The sequence below is a fragment of the Dendrobium catenatum genome, unplaced genomic scaffold, assembly GCF_001605985.2.
Source record: "Dendrobium catenatum unplaced genomic scaffold, ASM160598v2 fragScaff_scaffold_156, whole genome shotgun sequence".
Classification (NCBI taxonomy): domain Eukaryota; kingdom Viridiplantae; phylum Streptophyta; class Magnoliopsida; order Asparagales; family Orchidaceae; genus Dendrobium; species Dendrobium catenatum.
The window spans coordinates 6,709,972-6,730,757 of record NW_021318618.1 but is presented as its reverse complement, the minus strand read 5'-3'; the positions used below and the strand labels follow the sequence as shown (position 1 = coordinate 6,730,757).

Below are 20,786 nucleotides of genomic sequence, written 5' to 3'. Positions count from 1 at the left end.
CAAAAATCACATTTAGTGTATATTTATAAGCTAGATTTCAAGCTTATCTTAAGGAATCACATATGCTTATAGTTAAAAGAGTTCTAAGTTATTTGATAGTCATCTAAAACTTATGCATCTAGTATTCTAAGCATAGCACCACCTTTGACATTGAAGGATATTTAAATTTTGACTTTGCCTGGTGTAGAGTAGATAAGAAAAGTATATCTAGAACTTGCCAATTTATACGAGAATCCTTAATTGCCTTTGCTTGTAGAAAAAAAACAAAATTTGGTAGCCTCGTTCGTTTCTGAAGAACAATACATAGTTATAAGAAGCTCTCTTTCCCAAGTCTTATGGTTGAAATAATAAATTCTTGACTTTGGATTCTTTATAAGCACAATCTTTATTTCCAAAAAGCTAATTCAACATTCAATCAATAAACACATATTAGACTTCATTTCATTATGAATCATGTAGCAAAGGGGGACATAGAACTACAATGCATGGATACTAAAAATATAATAGCAAATATCATTACCAAACCCCTACACTATGTAACATTTGGTATACTTATGACTAGACTATGTGTCATTGATATTTATGCTTAAAAAATTAGGATAGAGGTGCAATTTGAAAGTGCGAGATGCGCCAAGAGGGGGGTGAATTTGATGATTAAAATTTTCTTTAATGAAAAGAAATATCTTTTAATAACTTTATGTGGAAGCGAATTTCATTCACAATAAAAAGATTGATTATCAATTTTACCCAAACAGTTAATCGCAACGAAAAATAAATACAAAAATAATAAATGAAAGAACACACCAAATTTATAGTGGTTCGGTCAAACATTGACCTATGTCCACTTCCCGGAGGCACCCTTTAAGTATTACACTAAACATTTAGTGATTCTCCTTTAGCCCCCACAACTAGGCGAAGAAGCCCTTATAAAATCACTTCCACCTTCCCCGGTGCGACGGAGCTATACAATCATCATCATGCCTAATTACATTATGTGCTGAAGAGGACATTTTCATTCAACATTATCATGAGCACAATATGCAACAATTCCTGTAGCCATTACATTGTGCTCACCTATGTAAACTTCAACATTTTTATTCAACACTAACATGAGCACAATATATACTATAACATGTCATAAATTAAAAGACATCAAGATGGTGATTTGGGTGAGGTTCAAGTCCATGATGAAAACCCAAACTTGTAGGAGTTGTAAAGAGAGAATACAAGATGATGCCCTAAGTCATTCAATTGTAACAAATTTAGGGCAATCACATATAAATCTTTTATCTTATTATGTTTATTATCATTAATTTTTTAAAGCTAAAGTTTTGACATATTATCTCACTTAATAGCAACAAGACACTGAACCAGTAAAAAAAAAAAACAAGTTTAATGTACTTGTGGTTATCTATCTAGTTGTCTTAGTGTTAATGCTCTTCATATATGAATTATCTTTACTACGTTGATGTATTTGTATGAACTATCAGTATTTTAGTTGAATTTTATTAAAAAAATATCATATGAGTTAACTTCTTTAAATCCAAATAGCATTAAACAATCACATGATTTATCAAAATTTAACTTACTTCTTATTAAATGGCCGTCAATAATTAACAATCTCATTTAATAAATCTGAATCTAGAGGGCCTTCGAAATTCTCTTTTAGTTGCATCTGAGCAGGGCCCGAACCGTTGAACTCTGTTTCTTCCTGCATGAACAATCGGCACCTCCCCCTTGGTCAACACCGCCTGTATGGCGATCATCATCAACGCTCCTTTCATCTTCCTTTTTTTTACATTTCTCATTTCTCTTTTGTTCCAGAAAATAATGCAGCGTTCAATTATCAGATACAGATGGAGCTGTTATTCATGAAACGACACCAAATCATTTTACAGTGGCAAATCAGAGACGCTTAAACCTATCACATTCTTCAACAAGGTGTCTACACCAGTTCCCGATCTCTACCAAGCGAACATGCGGCATTTTCGTCTCCATCCCCTCGTCCGTATCTCCGTAAGCCGACCACTCTCCAGCTCATCGTCATCGTCTTCATCGTCAGAGATGGACGAGGGCTTCGTGAAGATCCTCCTCGATATCGTCTTCTCGAAGCACCAGAGCTGGCTTACCGCTCTCTCCAGCCCTTTTATCTCCTCCCGCCTCCAGCCGCGCCACGTCGAGCTCCTTCTTCTCCATATTTCTGATCAACCTCGCCTCGCCCTCCGCTTCTTCAATTTTCTCGGCCTCCATCTCCGCTTTCCCCACTCCCCCCTCTGTTTCTTCATTCTCGTCCACTCCCTCCTTCGCTCTGGACTGCATTGGCCTGCCTCCTCCCTCCTCCAATCTCTCGTCTCCCGCCCTACCTCCCCCGCCGAAGCATTTTACTCTTTCTCCTTTTCATTCCATGCCTGCGCCGCCTCCTCTTCCTCGGCACTTGACTTCCTCATCGAAGCTTACATCCAAGCCCGGCACGTCCTCGACGCCCTCGCCATCCTCAGGCTTTCCATGTCAGCTGGAATGATCCCAGAGGTGCGTACATTCAGCGACCTCATCAACGGACTGGTCAAAATAAGGCGCTTTGATCGCGCAGTTCAGGTGTTCGATGATATGAAAATGAAGACTAGGGTCCTGCCTGACGTATTTATCTACACCGCGGTTGTGAAGAGCTTCTGCGAGATGAATAATTTGGACAGGGCCTGGGATTTGATCTTTCAGATGGAGAGCAGAGAATTTGGTGCTTCAAGCTTGACTACATACAACGTGTTGATTCATGGATTGTGCAAGAATCAAAGAGTTATGGAAGCGCTGCAAGTGAAGAATTCCTTGCCTGAAAAAGGCTTGCTGGCCAATGAAGTGACCTATTGTACGATGATTATTGGACTCTGCAAGGCAAGGGAGCTGTGTATGGCATTGGAATTGTTGAAGGAGATGACGGGGTTAGGATTGGTTCCAACTGATGCTGCCATTTCTTTGGTGGTGGACGAGCTTAGAAAGGATGGTAAAATACAAGATGCTTTTGATTTGGTTGAGATGCTAGGGAAGATGGGAATCTTTACCAATTTGTTTTCTTATAACGCGCTGATCAATTCTCTGTGTAAAAGTCAGAAGTTTGAAGAGGCTGAATCACTTTTCATTGCGATGAGAGGCAAAGGTCTGCTGCCAAATGATGTTACTTACACTATATTGATTGATTCATTGTGTAAGCGGGGGATGCTAGAGAATGCCCACATTCTTTTTGATAAAATGAAGCAGGAAGGCCTTCAGGTTTCTTTGTATCCTTATAGTTCCCTAATAAACGGATATTGCAGGGCAGGGAAGTTGATCACTGCTGAGACTCTACTGCAGGAGATCATGAACAATGGTTTGGTACCAAATGCTTTAATTTATACGTCCCTCATAAGTGGGTACTGCAGAGAAGGAAATTTGAAAGCTGCTTTGAAGCTTCATTGCCATATGCCTGGAAGGGGTGTGGCCTGGAACACACATTCTTTCACTGCTCTTATTAGTGGGTTCTGCCGTGCTAATGACATGGAGGAGGCAACCAAGTTATTTGATGAAATGGTTCAAGGCAATGTGAAGCCAAATGAAGTGACTTACAATGTCATGATAGAAGGGTATTGCATGAGGGGAGATACTGTCAGGGCCTTCAACCTATATGATGAAATGTTAGCAAAAGGCCTCGTACCAGATAATTATACCTACAGACCACTAATATCTGGGTTGTGTAGAACTGGTAGAACATCTGAAGCCATGCAACTTGCGGATGATATATGCAATGAAAATAAAAGGTTGAACAACATTTCCTGTAGTGCCCTTTTCTATGGATTCTGCAGAGAAGGAAGAATAGCGGAAGCTTACCTGGTTTGGAAGCAGATGGTAGAGAGAGGAGTTCAAATGGATATTGTTTGCTACAGTGTTCTTATTCACGGATTTCTTAAACATCATGAATTTTTCTATTCCTATATGCTGTTGAAGGAGATGGTTGATGGGGGAATCAAGCCTGATCACATTCTCTATACCAACATAATTGAAACATATTCCAGAGTAGGAAAACTCACAGAGGCCATGGGTTTTTGGAACAGGATGGTATGCCAGGGATTTGCTCCAAATACTGTCACATATACTGTGTTAATAGATGGCCTATGCAAGGCTGGGTTTTCTTGGAAAGCTAAGCTTCTTTGTAAAGAAATGTTGGGAAACGGTTTCTTTCCAAATCATTTTACTTTTGGCTGTTTCCTAGATCACCTTGTGAGTGAAGGAAACATGGAAGAAGCTGTAAATTTACATATTGCGATGCTGAGGGAGAAGCTAGCGAACACAAGTACTTACAATATTTTACTAAAGGGCTTCTGTAAAGAAGGGATGATTCAAGATGCCACCAATCTCTTTGTTGAAATGAGGAACTCTAATTTTCTTCCTGACTGCATAAGTTATTCAACACTTATTTATGAGAACAACAGAAAAGGTAATTTAGAGGAAGCATTTAAACGTTGGCATGAGATGTTGAGTGGGGGAATTAAGCCTGACACTCTGGCTTACAATTTTATGATATATGGGTGTGCATTAAAAGGTGAGATGCAGAAGGCTTTTGCCTTGTATGATGATATGATCAGAACTAGTACAAAGCCAAACTCAGCAACTTTTTGCACTCTCATTCATGGCACATCGGTGATGGCTGCCCGTGTAAAGCGTTTCCCTTGCTTACTGGGTCATAATTATTGTATATAATTTATTGAGTATCAAAACCATTCAAAATGGGTATAACTGCTAGAAAGGGTCTGGCTTTGTCTAATTCTTGACAGTATATTTGAAGAACGAATTTGAGATGCCACTCCTTTACAACATTTTGTATAGAGAAACATCTCTGTAGATGAGGCTCTGCAGTCTAATGAAAATTGGTTAGCGGCAAGTCTTGAATCTTTCCACACCACGTGGTGCCACATACAATGTGAGACATCAAGATGTGCTGAGAAATGTGGGAACTATGGACCAGTCGAAGTAGTATTCAACATAAACATTTCCTATTATGATAAATTATTATCTCAGCGCTTAATTTTGCCTTGTTGAATTTCTCATTTCACGAGAAAGTAGATCACTTTGCAACTTCGATCCATATTTTTCTTTCAATGTTCCCATAAGCCAAATATGATCAACAAAATTATTTCATGTTGAAAGGCTGAAAAGCCTTGTGGTGACCAAAGGCCAGTGTCTCTACTGGAGCAAGCAAAAATGCCTGGGATGAAAAGATGAAACTACATGTCACACATTCAAGTTAGAAAATAAGTATCTCATAGATCTTTGTACAAGAAAAAAAAGGAAGGGAACTTAAGATTACTCATATGATGTCCATCGGTGCCTGACAGGCTTTAAAGGAGGTGAACATCTAATGGGCAATTTTTTTTTTTTTCCAGTAATTCTATTTAGCTATTTTTAATTATTCTTTCTATAGCATTTTGTAAATATCCTCATTAAATGAATGAACAATCTAACCTTTCCTAGCCACTTTTTGAAAGTCCATGTAGGTTGTTAGACATAACGTAATCAAAGCTAACCAAGAGAATGGTTGAATTGGTAATTTAAAAAATCTCTTACAAATTTTTGTAGAAAATCATTTTAAGCTTTTTGTACAATTAAAAGTTTTAACAAAATAAAGACTTTTCAACCATAAAAAATTAAAATATGCAAAAAAATAAAAAATACAGAAAAATAAAAACACAAATTTATAATGGTTTTGTCCAACTAGACATACGTCCACTCCTTGAAGACTCCCTCTTCAGGTATTATACTATTACCAAAGTGACTTTCCTATTACTCCCACAGTAAGGTGGAGAAGCCTTTACAAAACACTTCTCTTCCACCAATCTTCGGTTCGGCAGAGTACTGTCGTCTTTTCACACTCTCCAAGTGTCGGTAGTGAACCGTCGTCCTTTCACACTCTCCAAATATCGGCAAAGAACCTAAGTTCTTTCACACTCTCTTCGTTTCAGTAGAGAGCTGTCATCTTTTCATACCCTCCTGGTGTCGGCAGAGAACAAACCCTCCTGGTGTCGACAGAGAACAGGATCTTCTTCAAAGATCTTCTCTCGAGCGTTTTCAAAGAAGTAAGGAAGAGATTTTTCCCATTTATAAAGAGATTCTCACCTTTGGGCAGCCTTGTGAACCCTTCACACTCTCAACTTGCAATAACTCTCTCTCAAATACTCTCCCAAATCACTATCACCTTTGCTCTAAAAAAACACGAATAAAGATTCGTTTAGTATTAGTTTTTAGGACCTTATATATGAAAGACACGAAAAGCTATACAGAAAATTGAAATGTTTCAATTTGATCGTCCACGATCGTACAGTATGATCGCCGATCGTATGTACGAATAGTTCAAAATTTGCTCATACGATTCAGTATGAATCGATTTCGTACTCTGATTTACCTGTGTACGAACTGACATCTTATAATACAATCAAAATGAAGATTATTACAAAAATGTCAAAATGAAGATTAGTTAACTTCAAAATCAATAATATATATGATTGTTAATTAGATAGATTTAGATTTGAGATTGAATGGTAGTAGAAAGAACATAATAAAATTTTTTAATTTACGACGTTGCACATCTTTTCAAATATTTATGGCACACTTTGTGCATCTTTTCTATTTGGACTAATTTTTTTTATCTCTTTTCACTTTGCGAACCATTGCACGTCCTTTTTATTTTTGCACATATTGTGTATTTCCTTCTTTTTTTTTACTTTCAGAGTATTTCCAATATCAGTAATCTAAATTTAAATTCCACAAATAACAAAAATAAACATATTGAAAAGAAAATAAAAAATAATAAGACATCAATCTTGCATTAATTACAGCTTAAATATGTTTATCCAAAAGAATATGAAATTGGTCTTCTTATCTAAATCTAGCTATAACTTTAATTTAAATTTTTTGAGAGATTAAATTTTGTAATTAAATTAATTTGTAGAGAAAAGTAATTTATAATCCATTTCAACGATAAATTTCAAAAGATTTTTCTTGTTAAAAATACAAACATTTCAAGAATTAAGATTTAAAACATGTCAAAAATATACCACATTGTATTGCTATAAAGGATCACATACAAACATTTTATTTATACCATACATAACAACAAGTAACAATCATCATCACGTAGATTTAAAATAACATATAAAAACACTAATCTCATAGAAGAAAACATCAGAACATTAAATATAGAAACTCAAAGGCAATAATAGGATAGAAGTACATCTAAAAATCTGAGAGGCCCTAGTCAAGAAGAGGTGATGGAATGAACATTAAAAAATAACTCCTAATTATACCAACGTTCATGTTCTCCGAGTCAAACTATCCTCAGATCCACCCCATATCTTCATTATAACAAGCATCCTGCTAGTTAATGTGATACTCAATTTGATCAAAGCATTGATCAACATGAGTTTCCAATCGATCGAAGCGCTAGACCATTTTTTTATAGTAGTTTTGGTTAGGTCCAAGTGCAGGTGCTGGAGTAGGAGTTCCCCTTCTTTCTCAGAATCATCACTCTATAAACTCTGATCTCGCCCAAAAGGTGCACGGAAAGAGACATCAGTGAAGTAGATAGGAAGTTCTTTGGGTGGATCAGGATGGATCAGATTGTACTTCTTTTCTAGGATGTTGACAACTAAATGTCCTAAAACCATTTTTTTCCTCTTATGGTGTGGAAGCCCAATTTCAGAATGATTGTAAATATAGTTCATGACAAGTTGGGCCTCATCAAAGAGTTTTTCAGTCATAATCAGATAGGCAAGTGTGGCAAAAGTGGAGTCATATTTATGCGATCACATGCTTTAGGGATAATAGAAGTTCTCAAAACATGCTGGATGACCCAAGCATTTTGATTTAGAGTATAAACCATAGACAAATGACACATTTGGGATACACCTCTAAGAGTTCTATTAATTTTATTCCAATCAAAATTGGCCCTATAAATCAAAGTGTGGGCTCGAATCCCTTGGGTTCTAAAATGAAGAAAGTTACCTAAATCTTTCTTGGTAATTTCTACTCGTTGTTTCTGAACATAAGAAGTAATCCTAGAGTGGTCCTCATTAACTCTCATATCATCTAAGAAATATTGGAAAGTTTCTTTATGATAGGAATAAATGAGAGTAGGAATGAAAGAGAGTTGAGTTGAAGAAAATAAGGGCATTATGGAAAAGTGAAGATCACCCTGACTTAGAAGTTTAGAAGGGTTTATTTTGATAGCAAAATACCTAAAATAGGCATCATCATTTGCCTTGGATAAGAAGTTATCATTCCCACCACTTCTAGAAGAGGAACCCTTAGAAAAATAGGGTCATTTGTTAGAACTTGTCATTTACTAAGATGAGGGCTCTACAGGGTTTTGAAATGGATATGAAAGTGAAAGAAAACGATTTCAAAGACTCTTCTATTTAAAGGAAAAATGAGCTATCGTACTGTGAAAAATATGAATCATAAATATGATTTAAAATCATATGGGATGAAACTATTTTCGTACGTATGAACAGAAACGGCCAAAAATAAAATGACTTTTTATAAAATGCCATTTTGAGGTGTCCTTTCGTGCAGGCTTTTTGACCAAACGATGATACAGATGTCCAGGATGATCAAAATATTAAAGATCATTTTAAAGATGGTTAGGTTTGTCCCCCACAGAAACTAACAATTGGATTGTACAGACAAAAGACAATTTCATAGGTACGATCAATAATAAATAATTGACTCCAACTGGTAAACCGTCCCCAGGAATACAGATGAAACTATACAAATTGTACAATATGATAACATCATTGAATAGTACGAATCCTATGAAAAACTAAGTTTTACATGTTCAACTCCGAAACCTACCATGTACATGCTATAGAAATCATACGGGATGAAAAACTTTCATATAATACGAACATAAAACTAATAAAATAAGTCATGATAATAAAAAAATCTTCTCAAAACTAAACATTTTTCATCAAGTAACATGCTTCACAGTAAAAAAAAAACAAAAATGAAAAAAAAATTAAACACAGAAAGACAAATAAAGAAAACAAACATAAATAAACTAAATAGACACATATATACAATACATCAAGTTTGCAGAATTTTCTATTTAAGCATTAAGATCAATCACATCTAACCTAGTTCTTAAGGTGGTGAAAGTGTCAAAGGCCAGTTGTTTTGTGAAAATATCTACAATTTTATTTTTCGTAGTAATATTATTTAATTTAATCTCCCTTAGCTACATGATCTCTAATGAAGTGTTGTTTTATGTCTATATGATTGATTCTAGAAAGTTGAATAGGATTCTTTGAAATACATATGACACTAGTTTTATCATAAAAAATTAGAATTGTGTCAATTAAAAATCCTAAATCAATCAATTATTATTTCAACGAAAGAACTTGTGCCAAGCAACTACTTAATGTAATGTGCTCTGCCTCAGCAGTAGATAGGGCTATTGAATTAGGCTTTCTACTAGCAAGAAACTAAAGAATTTCATATGAATTGACAAGTTTTAGATGTACTTTTCATATCAATCCTACAACCTATAAAATTTGAATCAGAATACCCAATAATTTTAAACGAAGAACTGTACTTAGGATACTAAATCTCTAGGTTTTGAGTTCCCAAGCGATATCTCAAAAATTTTTTTGCTGCTATCAAATGTGATTCTTTTGAATAAGATTGAAATCTAGTACAGAAATAAACACTGAGCATTATATCTAGTCTGTTAGTAGTAAAATAAAGTAATGATCCAATTATACCTCTAAATTTTTTTTTATCAATAAATTTTTCTTTAGGGTCCTTATTTAATTGACTTGAAAAACTCATAGGTGTAGTCATTAGTTTAGCATTGTCCATTTCATATTTCTTGATGATATTTTTAATATACTTTGAATGATTAAGAAAAGTTCCTTCCTCATTTTGTTTTATACTAAAACTAAAAAAATAACTCAAATTTCTCATCAAACTCATCTCAAATTCACTACTCATTATTTTTAAAAAATCATTACAAAGATTTTTATTTATAGATCCAAATATGATGTCATCAACATATATTTAAACAATGAGTATATCATTTCCTATTTTCTTCAAAAAGAGAGTGGTGTCCTTACTTCCTTTCACAAAAAATATCTCTAATTGGAAAGTGCTTATCCTCTCACACCAAGCCCTATGTGCCTATTTTAGCCCATATAATTCCTTTTTCAATTTAAACACATGATTAGGGAATTTAAAATTTTTATAACCTGGAGGTTACTCAACATAAATATCCTCTTGTATCAACCCATTCAAAAAAATAATTTTAACATCTATTTGAAATAATTAAAAACCGTTAATATAGGTAAAGACTAACAAAACTCTAATTGCTTTATGTCTTACTATAGGGGCAAAAGTCTCTTCAAAATCAATCCCTTCTATTTAATTATACCCCTTAGCCATCAATCTTGCCATATTTCTGATCACAAATCCTAAATCATTCATTTTATTTTTAAATACCCACTTAATTTCTACAATACTTTGATCCTTTAGCCTTTTAATTAATTCATAAATATCATTTCTTATAAATTGATTCAACTCTTCTTACATGACCAAAATCTAAAATTCATTTAAAAGTGCTTGATTTATATTTATGGGTTCAATCATCGATATAAAGGAAGAATGGTTCACCTCTTTGCTAAGTCTATGCTTAGTCCTAACACTCTCACTAGGTTCACCTAAAATCAATTACTTAAGGTGATTCTTAAAAAATTTCCATGCTCTAGGAAAAGAATTTTCTTTTTTCACAACATTCTCTTCCAAATCTATCTTTTCAATTACTTGGGAGATATTCTCAATATGATTCTCTTCCAACTTTGGCTAATACAAAATGTCAGATTCATTAAATATAATATATGTGGTCTCCTTAACTACTAATGTTTTCTTATTAAAAACACTATAAGATTTTCTAACAATAGAATATCCAAGAAAAATTCCTTTATCAGATTTTGGATTAGATTTTCCTAATGGAGTTTTCCCATTATTATGAATTAACACTTTATATCCAAAAATATATAAATGTGACAAATTTGGTGTTCTCCCCTTAAGAAGTTTATAGGATGTCTTATTTTGTTTAGATCTAATGTTTATCCTATTTAGAACATAACAATATATACTGATCGCTTTAGCTCAAAAATATTTTGGAAGTGAATATTCTGCCAACATAGCTCTAGTAGTTTCAATTAATGTTTAGTACTTTCTTTCGACTAACTCATTCTACTGTGGGGTCCTAGGTGATGAAAAATTATGATAAATTCCTTTTTTTATAAAAATCTTTAAATTTTTCATTTTCAAATTCACCTTCATAATTCATTAAAAATTATTATTAGACAAAAAAGTATTAGAAGATTTAACATAATTCAAATCATGTATATACACATTATTTACCCTAATTCCATACAATATCCATTCTGTTGAGTATTAGTCAACTATGTGATAAAAGTTATATTATCTTCTCAATAAAAAAATTATTCAAGTTTCCAATCATACATGTGCTAACTACATTTCTAGTTATATTGTCTTCCAGTATAACCTTTCCTTCTTTCCTGGCTTCCAATAATATGAATTATATAGTGTATCCAATCATATGCTTCGAACATCTGCTGTCCAGGTACTAAATGCTTTGACTAGATTTTGTATGAGAGCATTTCTACAAAATAATTAAATGTTAGTCTTGGAAACCCAAATAAGTTTGGGTTCTCCTCTTGGAAAAATTAATTTAGATGTATGTTAGAAATACTTTGTCTGATGTATTTTTTGTTGCAAATCTATTTTCATGGCTTATGTTTTGATGATTGACAAACACTATTTCTCTTGGACTGCTTTTTGCTTCTAACGTTTCAGGAAGTTAGTACACACAAGAGCAAGTGCAAATCTTCTGAAATTGTTAGGAGATAACTATACATTTGAACAATAATGTTTGGAATCATCAAAACTACATAAGTTGCATAAATATAACTCATTCAAATAGCAACTATTCAAACATAGATATGATTTATTATAAATAGTACAAGTGTGAAATATATGGCCAATCATTTCACAAGAAAAACATTTAACTCCAGGAAAAGGATTTTTAATATATGTGAGTAAAATTATCTTTTCCTAGGTTTTAAATTTTTTTTTTCTTATTAGGATTAAAAAATTATTCAAGTGTGGGTGGGATCATATTTTCCTTTAATGCTTTCAATTGTGTTTTAAAAAGTGAGTTTGCACTTTCTAACATAACATCGTCAACTTTTAAATAATGCTCTCTACTATCATATTCATCTATAAATGTTTTAAAATCTTTTTCAAGTTCAGGGTAAAATAATTTCAATAGTTCATAATGTTTGTTCAATTCATCAAACTCATCTAGTAGCTTCATGTGGATGCTATACATTAGTGTGTGATCTTTCTTAAGGATTTCATGCTCTTTTTATAATTTTAGAAAATCTAAATTCAACCTAGCATGCATCTTTTTTAGTTTTCTATACGTAGTATGAATTTTTTTTAGATACATCAAATAACTCTTCATAGATTAAGTCATATATCTCTTCTTGATATGACTGATCAAGCTTTTCAACCATCAATATAAGTTGGTGACTTTCTCCTCTACTTTTATTTCTGAGCAATTAGAAGTTGAGTCCACCCAAAATGCTCTCTATAATTTCCTCTTGGCCTTTGTCACATTTGTTTTCTCCTCCACATTCTCCTTGCTAGGATTGGCTTTAAGAATCAGGCAATCCGATTTGATTTAGGATTGGCTTTAAGATTTGGGCAATATGATTTGATATATCCAGGCTTCCTGCATTTATAGAAAATAATATTGTTAGAAGCCTTAGCATTTTTGTGGAACTTATCTTTATTCCATTACTAGCATCTCCTTTGCTTCCTTTTTAGAAAGCACTTGAATTGCCTTATCATCCTCAGGTTGAGAAGGATCACTCTCCAAGTCATCCACTTTTAACGCTATATTCTTCTCCTTTCGCTTCTCTCATGCATCAATCTCTATTTGAGTCACTCATTGCTCATAAACAATTAGTAATCCAAGAAGATTGTCAATAAAATAAATATTTAAATCTTTAAATTATATAATAATAGTTATTTTTGCATCATAAGTAGTAGACAAAGAACAAGATATTTTATTTACTTTCTCAGCATTTATTAGTTCCCTACCTAAAGGATGAAAGGAGGTTTCTATTTGTGTGAAAGGTGTACACATGTCGGTGATTGATTCAATTAGTTTCATGCAAAATAGTTCATAATCATGTAGCAAAATGTTAAATCTTGATTATTTCATATCATTAGTCCCTTCATATGTGATATAAAGTCTAACATAATTTTTTGCCACTTTTACAGGTAGAGATATGCATATAGTCTTCAGATTTAAGTGCAAAAAAAAAAAATTATTCAAACATTTAGTATTTAACTGAGTAAGTCTCATTCTTCTACAGTCTAGCCAGCAAATGCTATTTCAGTTCTACTGCCATCTACAAGTCTAGTTGGCCTAGGCATCCTTCCTGTACTAAAATCTACATGCGATAGTAAAGCTATTGAAGAAAAGTAGACATACTTATTTTTCAAAAATCGAAAGGGATGTTATCACACAATGGAGGTTTAGTGATCGAATACCCTTCAGGAATGTTACAATTTTTAAAATTAGCCATGATCATTTTTAAAAAGTTATCTAAAACTTAATTTTTGAAAGTATGCTATGATATCACTTGAAAGTCTATATAGGTTGTTAGACTTAATGCAATTTTTCTAATGCTAACCAAGAGAGGGGATGAATTGGTAATTTAAAAAATCTCTTTAAAATTTTTGTAGAAAATTATTTTAAACTTTTTGCACAACTAAAAGTTTTAACAAAAAAAGAATTTTTCAACCACAAAAAAATTAAAATGTGTAAAAAAATAAAAATGCGAAAATATAAAAATACAAAAATTTATAGTGGTTCGGTTCAACTAGACATATGTCTACTTCCTAAAGACTCCCTCTTCAGGTATTACACTATTACCAAAGTGACACTTCTTTTGCTCCCACAGTAAAGTGAAGAATCCTTTACAAAACACCTCTCTTTCATCAATCTCCAATATGACGGAATATCATCATCCTTTCACACTCTCCAAGTGTCGGCAGAGAACTGTCATCCTTTCACACCCTCCAGGTGTCGGCAGAGAACTGTCATCTTTTCACACCCTCCTGGTGTCGATAAAGAATTGTCATCTTTTAACAACCTCATGATGTCTGCAAAGAACTGGATCTTCTTCAAAGATCTTCTCTTGAGTATCATCAAAGAAGTAAGGAAGAGATTTGCCACATTTACAAAGATATTCTCCCCTTTGGGTAACCTAGTGAACCCTTCACACTTTCAACTTGCAAGAACTCTCTCAAACACTCTCCCAAATCACTCTCACATTTTCTCTCAAAGAAAACACGAAGAAAGATTCATCCACAATTAAATTTTAGGACCTTATATATGAAAGAAATGAAAAATAGTCCAGAAAACTAAAATTTTTCAATTTGGCCATCCAAAATTGTATAGTACTATCGTCAATCATACATATGAACAATTCAAAATTTTCTCGTATGATCCAGTATGAACAGATTTCGTACTCTAATTTATCTATATATGAAATTCCATCATACAGTACAATTTGTTTTAATCAAACCATGTTTTGTTTGGTACAAAAATGGACTCAACCATTTCATACTTTGGAAGTTGTCTGTACAATCATATGATCATACAATATGAATAGTTCAACAAATTTACTTGTTCATATGGACGAAAAGTATGCAACCATTTCTTACTCTGAACGTCGTCTTTATGAACCTAAGATCGTATAATATGAATAGTTCAGAAAAATCAGAAGTTCACCTGGAAGGTGTACGTACGAAGCTAACTTCGTATAGTACGAACAATATATAGAAATTTTTTTGGCATGGTTCGATTAATTACTTTCTAGTGGAACGCTCAAGCCAAATCAACCCATAAGATCCAAAGTCGTACATCATGATTAGTTTTAATAAATTTATAAATTTTTACACCCGCAGTGTGTGTGTTCACAATTACCTAATTCCAATCACACTCTCTCAAACTCAAGAAAAGTATAAAAAGTATATTTTTCAAAAAGAATAAACCCTAATCTAATCTTGTATGGAGTATAATTTCTCTGAAATGTTAGTACACACAAACAACAAAATTAATATTTTCAATATATGTTAGGAGAATCAGTAATCAAAATAATAATATTTTAGAATCATGAAAAATACACATGATATGAAAACATAGTTATGAAAACTAAGTTGCAACACTTCTTTCCTTAATGGCATTAAAGAAAGGTTAATATTCTCTTTTTTCAGCCTATGCTAATCCTCTATTTTAATTTTTCTTATCTTTAGTCTCTCATATTTTTTATCTTCCTTTCTAAAGAATCAACCATCATGAATTGTAAAATTTAGACTAAAGATTATTAAGGGGCTAAATATATCATGTTGCTTGAATGAACAAATTTCAGAACCAATCCAAAATTATGATTTTTGAAAGAAACAAAAATATTCATCATTTTATGGATCCTCATCCAAAGCAGAAAGATAACAGACATAGATAGTGATGCATAGATTTATTTATATAATTTATATCATACTATATCTGTTTCCATTACATTGATCTTAGTTATAAGATTTAAGTGACTTTTGGTCTTTTATGCTCATTACAAGGCATTAAATATTTTCAAAAAGATGTTAGACTTTGGATAACATATTTAGGTATTTTTTTGTACTTTTAGTTCATTTTATAGTCATAATATATTTAAAAATAATGTAGCTAGTCTTTTGTGTCATGACTCTTATATATGATATTTTTGGATTTATAATAATTATACATTTTGATGAATATAAATACAATCATGTTTGTTTTTCAATGTGTATATGAAATGAAAATTTTTTGGAATAAAGAAAAAATGTAAGATAGATCAAATTCTTCCAATATAGAATTTAGGGCATGACAAATTAGTATCAGAGCAATGGTTATTGGAAGAATTAAAATTTGACAAGAGCTTATAAGCAAAATAGAAATAAAATTATGTTTTGCATAAATTAACATTTGTTCTTACATATCACATATTAAATTTTTATTTAACTCTTCAAGCAAAAGAAAATGAATCTAAGTGAAAAAGAACTTTTGATTGATCAGATACTAGAGCACCTTCTATTACACTTGAGGATGTATTAAATTTGTCTGATATAATTACTTAGTTAGTCAGTGAGAAGTTGGCCAAATAGTTTGAATAAAAAATTCCTCAAGTTAGGAGAATATGTGATGGGAATAAGAAAAAAACTATGAAAAACTATACGCTGATATATTAATGTCAATGATGATATTTTTTAATGATGAGGAGATTGTAAAAACCCAAAAATATATAATATGTTAAAAGAAGTGAAACTTAAAGTAAAATTTTGTTTTAACTAGAACATTTTGGCACTGTGTTGGTTAGTGTTGCAACACAAGGTTTGAGAGCATAAAGGCTACAAAAACTATCGCTCGATATTGGCATCTCTATTGTATAGTATCCATAAATTTAACATGTAGTGCTACAATGCTGAGTCTAAGCATTGTGGCGCTAGGCCACTAACTATTTTTTTTTATATATAAATTTTATTATAAATATGCCTGCACCACCTCCCTACTCCCTCGCTCTTTTGCTTGGCCAAGAAGAAATGAAAGAAGAAGAGGGAGAGAAGGGAGAGTAAAAAGAGGTACTGAGGAGAGAGAAAGCCCATTTATGGTTTTTTCAACCATTATTCTGTTAAAAAAAATTTCAAGTGTTGTAAGTAACTATTCTCTTAATTCTATTTTTGATAATTTTCATTTTTATAAATTTATCTCTCCTAAAAAGCTAAAAATGTATTATCTCGAAATTTTAGTAATCTTTTATCACTTAAATTTGTATATATTATAGATTTAATCATTCTAAATGATTTGATATGATTTTAATATATTTTTACCAATTAAATGTGTATAGGAATTTTTATATAAAATGAGTAGAAAAAAAAGACATTGAAAAGACTGAAATGATGTATTGTGATTGACATGACAATACTGAAATGTAATGTACACTGAAATGATTGGTAGGATTGATATCTATTGGAATGTGATATCAATCTGATTGAAATGATGTACTACGCTGATACTACTCATATAGAAAATGATATATTCATTGATATCAGATAACTAATATGTTAACTTCTTATGATATTCTTAAGATTCATATGGTCCACTAATAGGAGTTAGTTGATAGGAGTCATAAGGAGTTAGAGACTGATGGAGTTATAAGGAGTTAGGGGTGACTGATTGAATGATTCTCATAATTCAAGGGGAGTTATAAGGAGTTCATTGATTAAGAGTTATAAGGGGCTACTAAATGGGAGTCATAAGAGAAGGAGCAAGATCAAAATCAAGATCAAGATACCCTAATTTAAAATATTTGATATAATACTAATTACTGACTATTAATTCTAATTTATAATCGATTACTCATGACTATTAGTGATACTATATCTTACACTATATTAATGTTGTTTATTGTCAATATAGTTTTTGCTATTGACATTGTTCATTGTTACTAATGTTGTTACTCACACTAATACTTATTATTTTTATTAGTATGGATCACTATTATTAATATCATTATAAATAACATAATTGACTGAGATGTGATGTGTTTTTAATTCAGTTGGTATAAATATTCGATATTGATAATGATACATAAACTTTTTTATATAATTTATGGCATACAATCTCTCCTTTTATTGTATTGATTACAGTTGTAATATTTAATTACTGCTAGGCTTTTATGCTCATTATATATATATAAATATGCATTTTGCGTTTCTATTTTATCACTTTCCATTTAAACAATCTGCATCAATTTTTTTTTATCAGCTTGAAAAAAGATGTATATATATATATATATATATATATATATATATATATATATATATTCGAATTCAGCATACAAGATACGAAATTCATCCTAAAGGATAATATTTACTTACACTTATCATTCCAAATATAGAACTAACCTAGAATTAACTTTAGTTTATGTTTAGAAGATTTTCTCCTTTTTAATGAACTAAGATGGGGTTTATTTTATATTGGGGTTTTGGGTTCCTATAGAGGCAAGCCTCCACAGTCGATTATATCTCCAAAGAAAAAACTTTTGATTAAAGTGGAGACTAATCATTTGAATTTAAAATAGAAGGGTTGTCTTATGTGCTTTAAAAATACTAATCAATCAATAAAAATGTCATTAAATTTTTAGAAAATATATTTGAGTTATTTATACTTCATTTTTATATATGGAATGTGAGGTGTACAAATATTGATGAGCTTATGCTTTCTTAGAATGTGTTGCCAACTAATAACCTAATACACAAGAAATAATCCTAAATATATTGTACGATATGACCAGCTCTACACTAAAAGTCAAAGGATGAATCATACTCTGAATCAGTGACTTAAGATGAGTAATTTTAAATTTATATGTTTAAATGACGGTAATTAGATGACTTGCTAAAAACTCTACATTTTATCTTATTTAATTATCCTAACTAAAATTTCTAACTCCCACAATTATTTTTAGAAATCTTAGCAGCATAATGACCCTACACCAAAGGAACAGCGATAACATCCTCCGAGCGCATGAGGACCCTGTTACCTTTCCCATGTTGGGCATAAAAGTTTGGTTAAATGTATATTCAAAAATATAAAAGTGTGCATATATGCATGAATAGGTAAAGGGGTTGGTATCTACGGTACTCAGTATTGTAGCATCATTAAACTAGTATACATTTTCCTAAAAAGTCTGGAACATGTACATCGAGGAAATATTAGGAAAATTCCACGCACTAATGCAAATTACTATTCCTATAATGTAATGCATGATAAAATGTAATAAAAAAATATTGTGTATAAAAGAAAGTTTATTTATTAATTGATTTGAAAATATACAATTGACTCAAACTCTGCATAAAAAAAGGTGCCCATGTTCCACCATAGAAAACTTGGGTTTTTAATCTTACGATATGTATATAATCAAATACATCTGCTTTAGGTCTTTAAGCTCAAAGACGGAAGATATCATCTTTTGGGGCTCCATTTGTATGTATATGCATATATCTTTGAATCTTTTACCACTCAAGATATTACACAACTCGATTTATATACAATCTACAATTTATAAGGACTCAAACTTATACATTATTCCTATGTATATTCTATTTAATTTTGACTCTTATAGAAATATAAAAGACTGTATAAAAAGAAATATGCATATAAAAAAAATAAAATATGTAGATCTATTGGGTAATATCCTAATTCTTCTAATGCAATCATCCTTAAAGAGTCTAAGTGCACCGATAACTAGAAAAATGTATGACATTTAGAGTGCTAAAAATAAATTAATAAACATAGGGTACTCTCTAAACAAAGCTCCCAACAAGAAATTCACACCATCAGCCTAGCCTAAGCTAAAGTTGGTTGTCTTAACAAACCATTTTAGTGTGTAAGGAGGTCATTTAGCTTTGGTGTGTCCTATTGGAATTTATTGTTCAAGTTGCTTACATTTAAGGTGTTTGTTCATACAGGTCAAAATGGGTTATTTAATTGAAGTTTATATTGTATGAATTTAGATTTTATCATTTAAGTTTTAATGGTTGGAATTGATTATTTAGTTTTACATAATTTGTAAGTTAATAATTCTACGTGTGGGAGTTACTAACCTTTAAATCCTAAGGCTTTACAATCATAACGTAATCATCCCCCGTATATGATAGATGATTACATAAAGTTTTTAATGATTTGTTGTCTATTTATTAAGTTAAAAAAAGGGACCCTTTAATGCTATACACATGCTCTCTAAATGGAGTCAAGCATGATGTATAGGGTCACTTAATTTATTAATGTTTGGTTAAGGGTTATGAATTTTATATAACAATGTCTTCTATAAGTGGAAGCTAGCATAGTGTATAAAACCCTTAATTGGTTATTAAATCATATTAAAATCTCCTAATCTTGTATGTGAAGGCCTTCCTAAAAGGAGTCATGTATCACATAAGGAGATTATTTGGTGATTTAATTAGCATTAAAAGCTTTGAATTTAATGTTAAAATAACCTCCAATTAGAAATAGACATTAAGCATAAAAGCCTTATTATTTAATAATAATAATTATTAAATTTATTTGATTAAAAAAATAAATTTTAATCAAATAAATAATCAAACTAAATTTTTTTAATTAATTTTTTATTGAATTTATTTTATTTTTATTGACTTATTTGGAATTTTTAATTAATTATTAAATTTTAATTAATTACTAATTTTTAAAAATTTTATTTAAATTCAAATTATTAATCTCTAAATCGATTTCATTTTTATTTTTACTAATCATGTATTTTAAAGTTATATTTATTATCATTATTTAATAATATATTGAATGGGTTATTTAAAGAATTATTAACTAGTCCATCATTAACATTGCTTGGGTTATTTAATTTTGCAATTAAGTAATCCAAATAATCATGAAAATGATGTCATTGATTAATATTATCTAACAGATAAATTGTTGTGACTCGAGCTTCCATATTTATGATTTTGATGATAACAAATAATATTGATTAATCTTTTATTTCTCCTAGTATTTGTAGTGCATATTTATTTGTGTGTTGACTAATATTTCAGGTACATCATGCACC

At 31.4% G+C, this 20,786-nt stretch overlaps 1 protein-coding gene across 2 annotated transcripts; it reads left to right on the top strand.

Moving 5' to 3' along the window:
• Positions 1-1,646: 1,646 nt before the first annotated feature.
• Positions 1,647-4,909, top strand: LOC110095061 (putative pentatricopeptide repeat-containing protein At5g59900). Of its 2 annotated transcripts, none has more exons than XM_028692299.1 (2): positions 1,647-1,753; positions 1,825-4,909. In XM_028692299.1, exon 2 carries the CDS (start codon positions 1,978-1,980, stop codon positions 4,726-4,728), a length of 2,751 nt encoding a protein of 916 aa, XP_028548132.1. In that variant the 5' UTR covers positions 1,647-1,753; positions 1,825-1,977; the 3' UTR covers positions 4,729-4,909. The 2 variants fall into 2 exon arrangements, with proteins under 2 accessions (XP_028548132.1, XP_028548137.1); XM_028692304.1 differs by having other exon boundaries at positions 1,651-1,753; positions 1,851-4,909.
• Positions 4,910-20,786: the final 15,877 nt, after the last annotated feature.

Coding starts and splice junctions, on each gene's coding strand:
- LOC110095061 (XM_028692299.1), top strand. CDS start 1,978: ATGCGGCATTTTCGTCTCCATCCCCTCGTCCGTATCTCCGTAAGCCGA.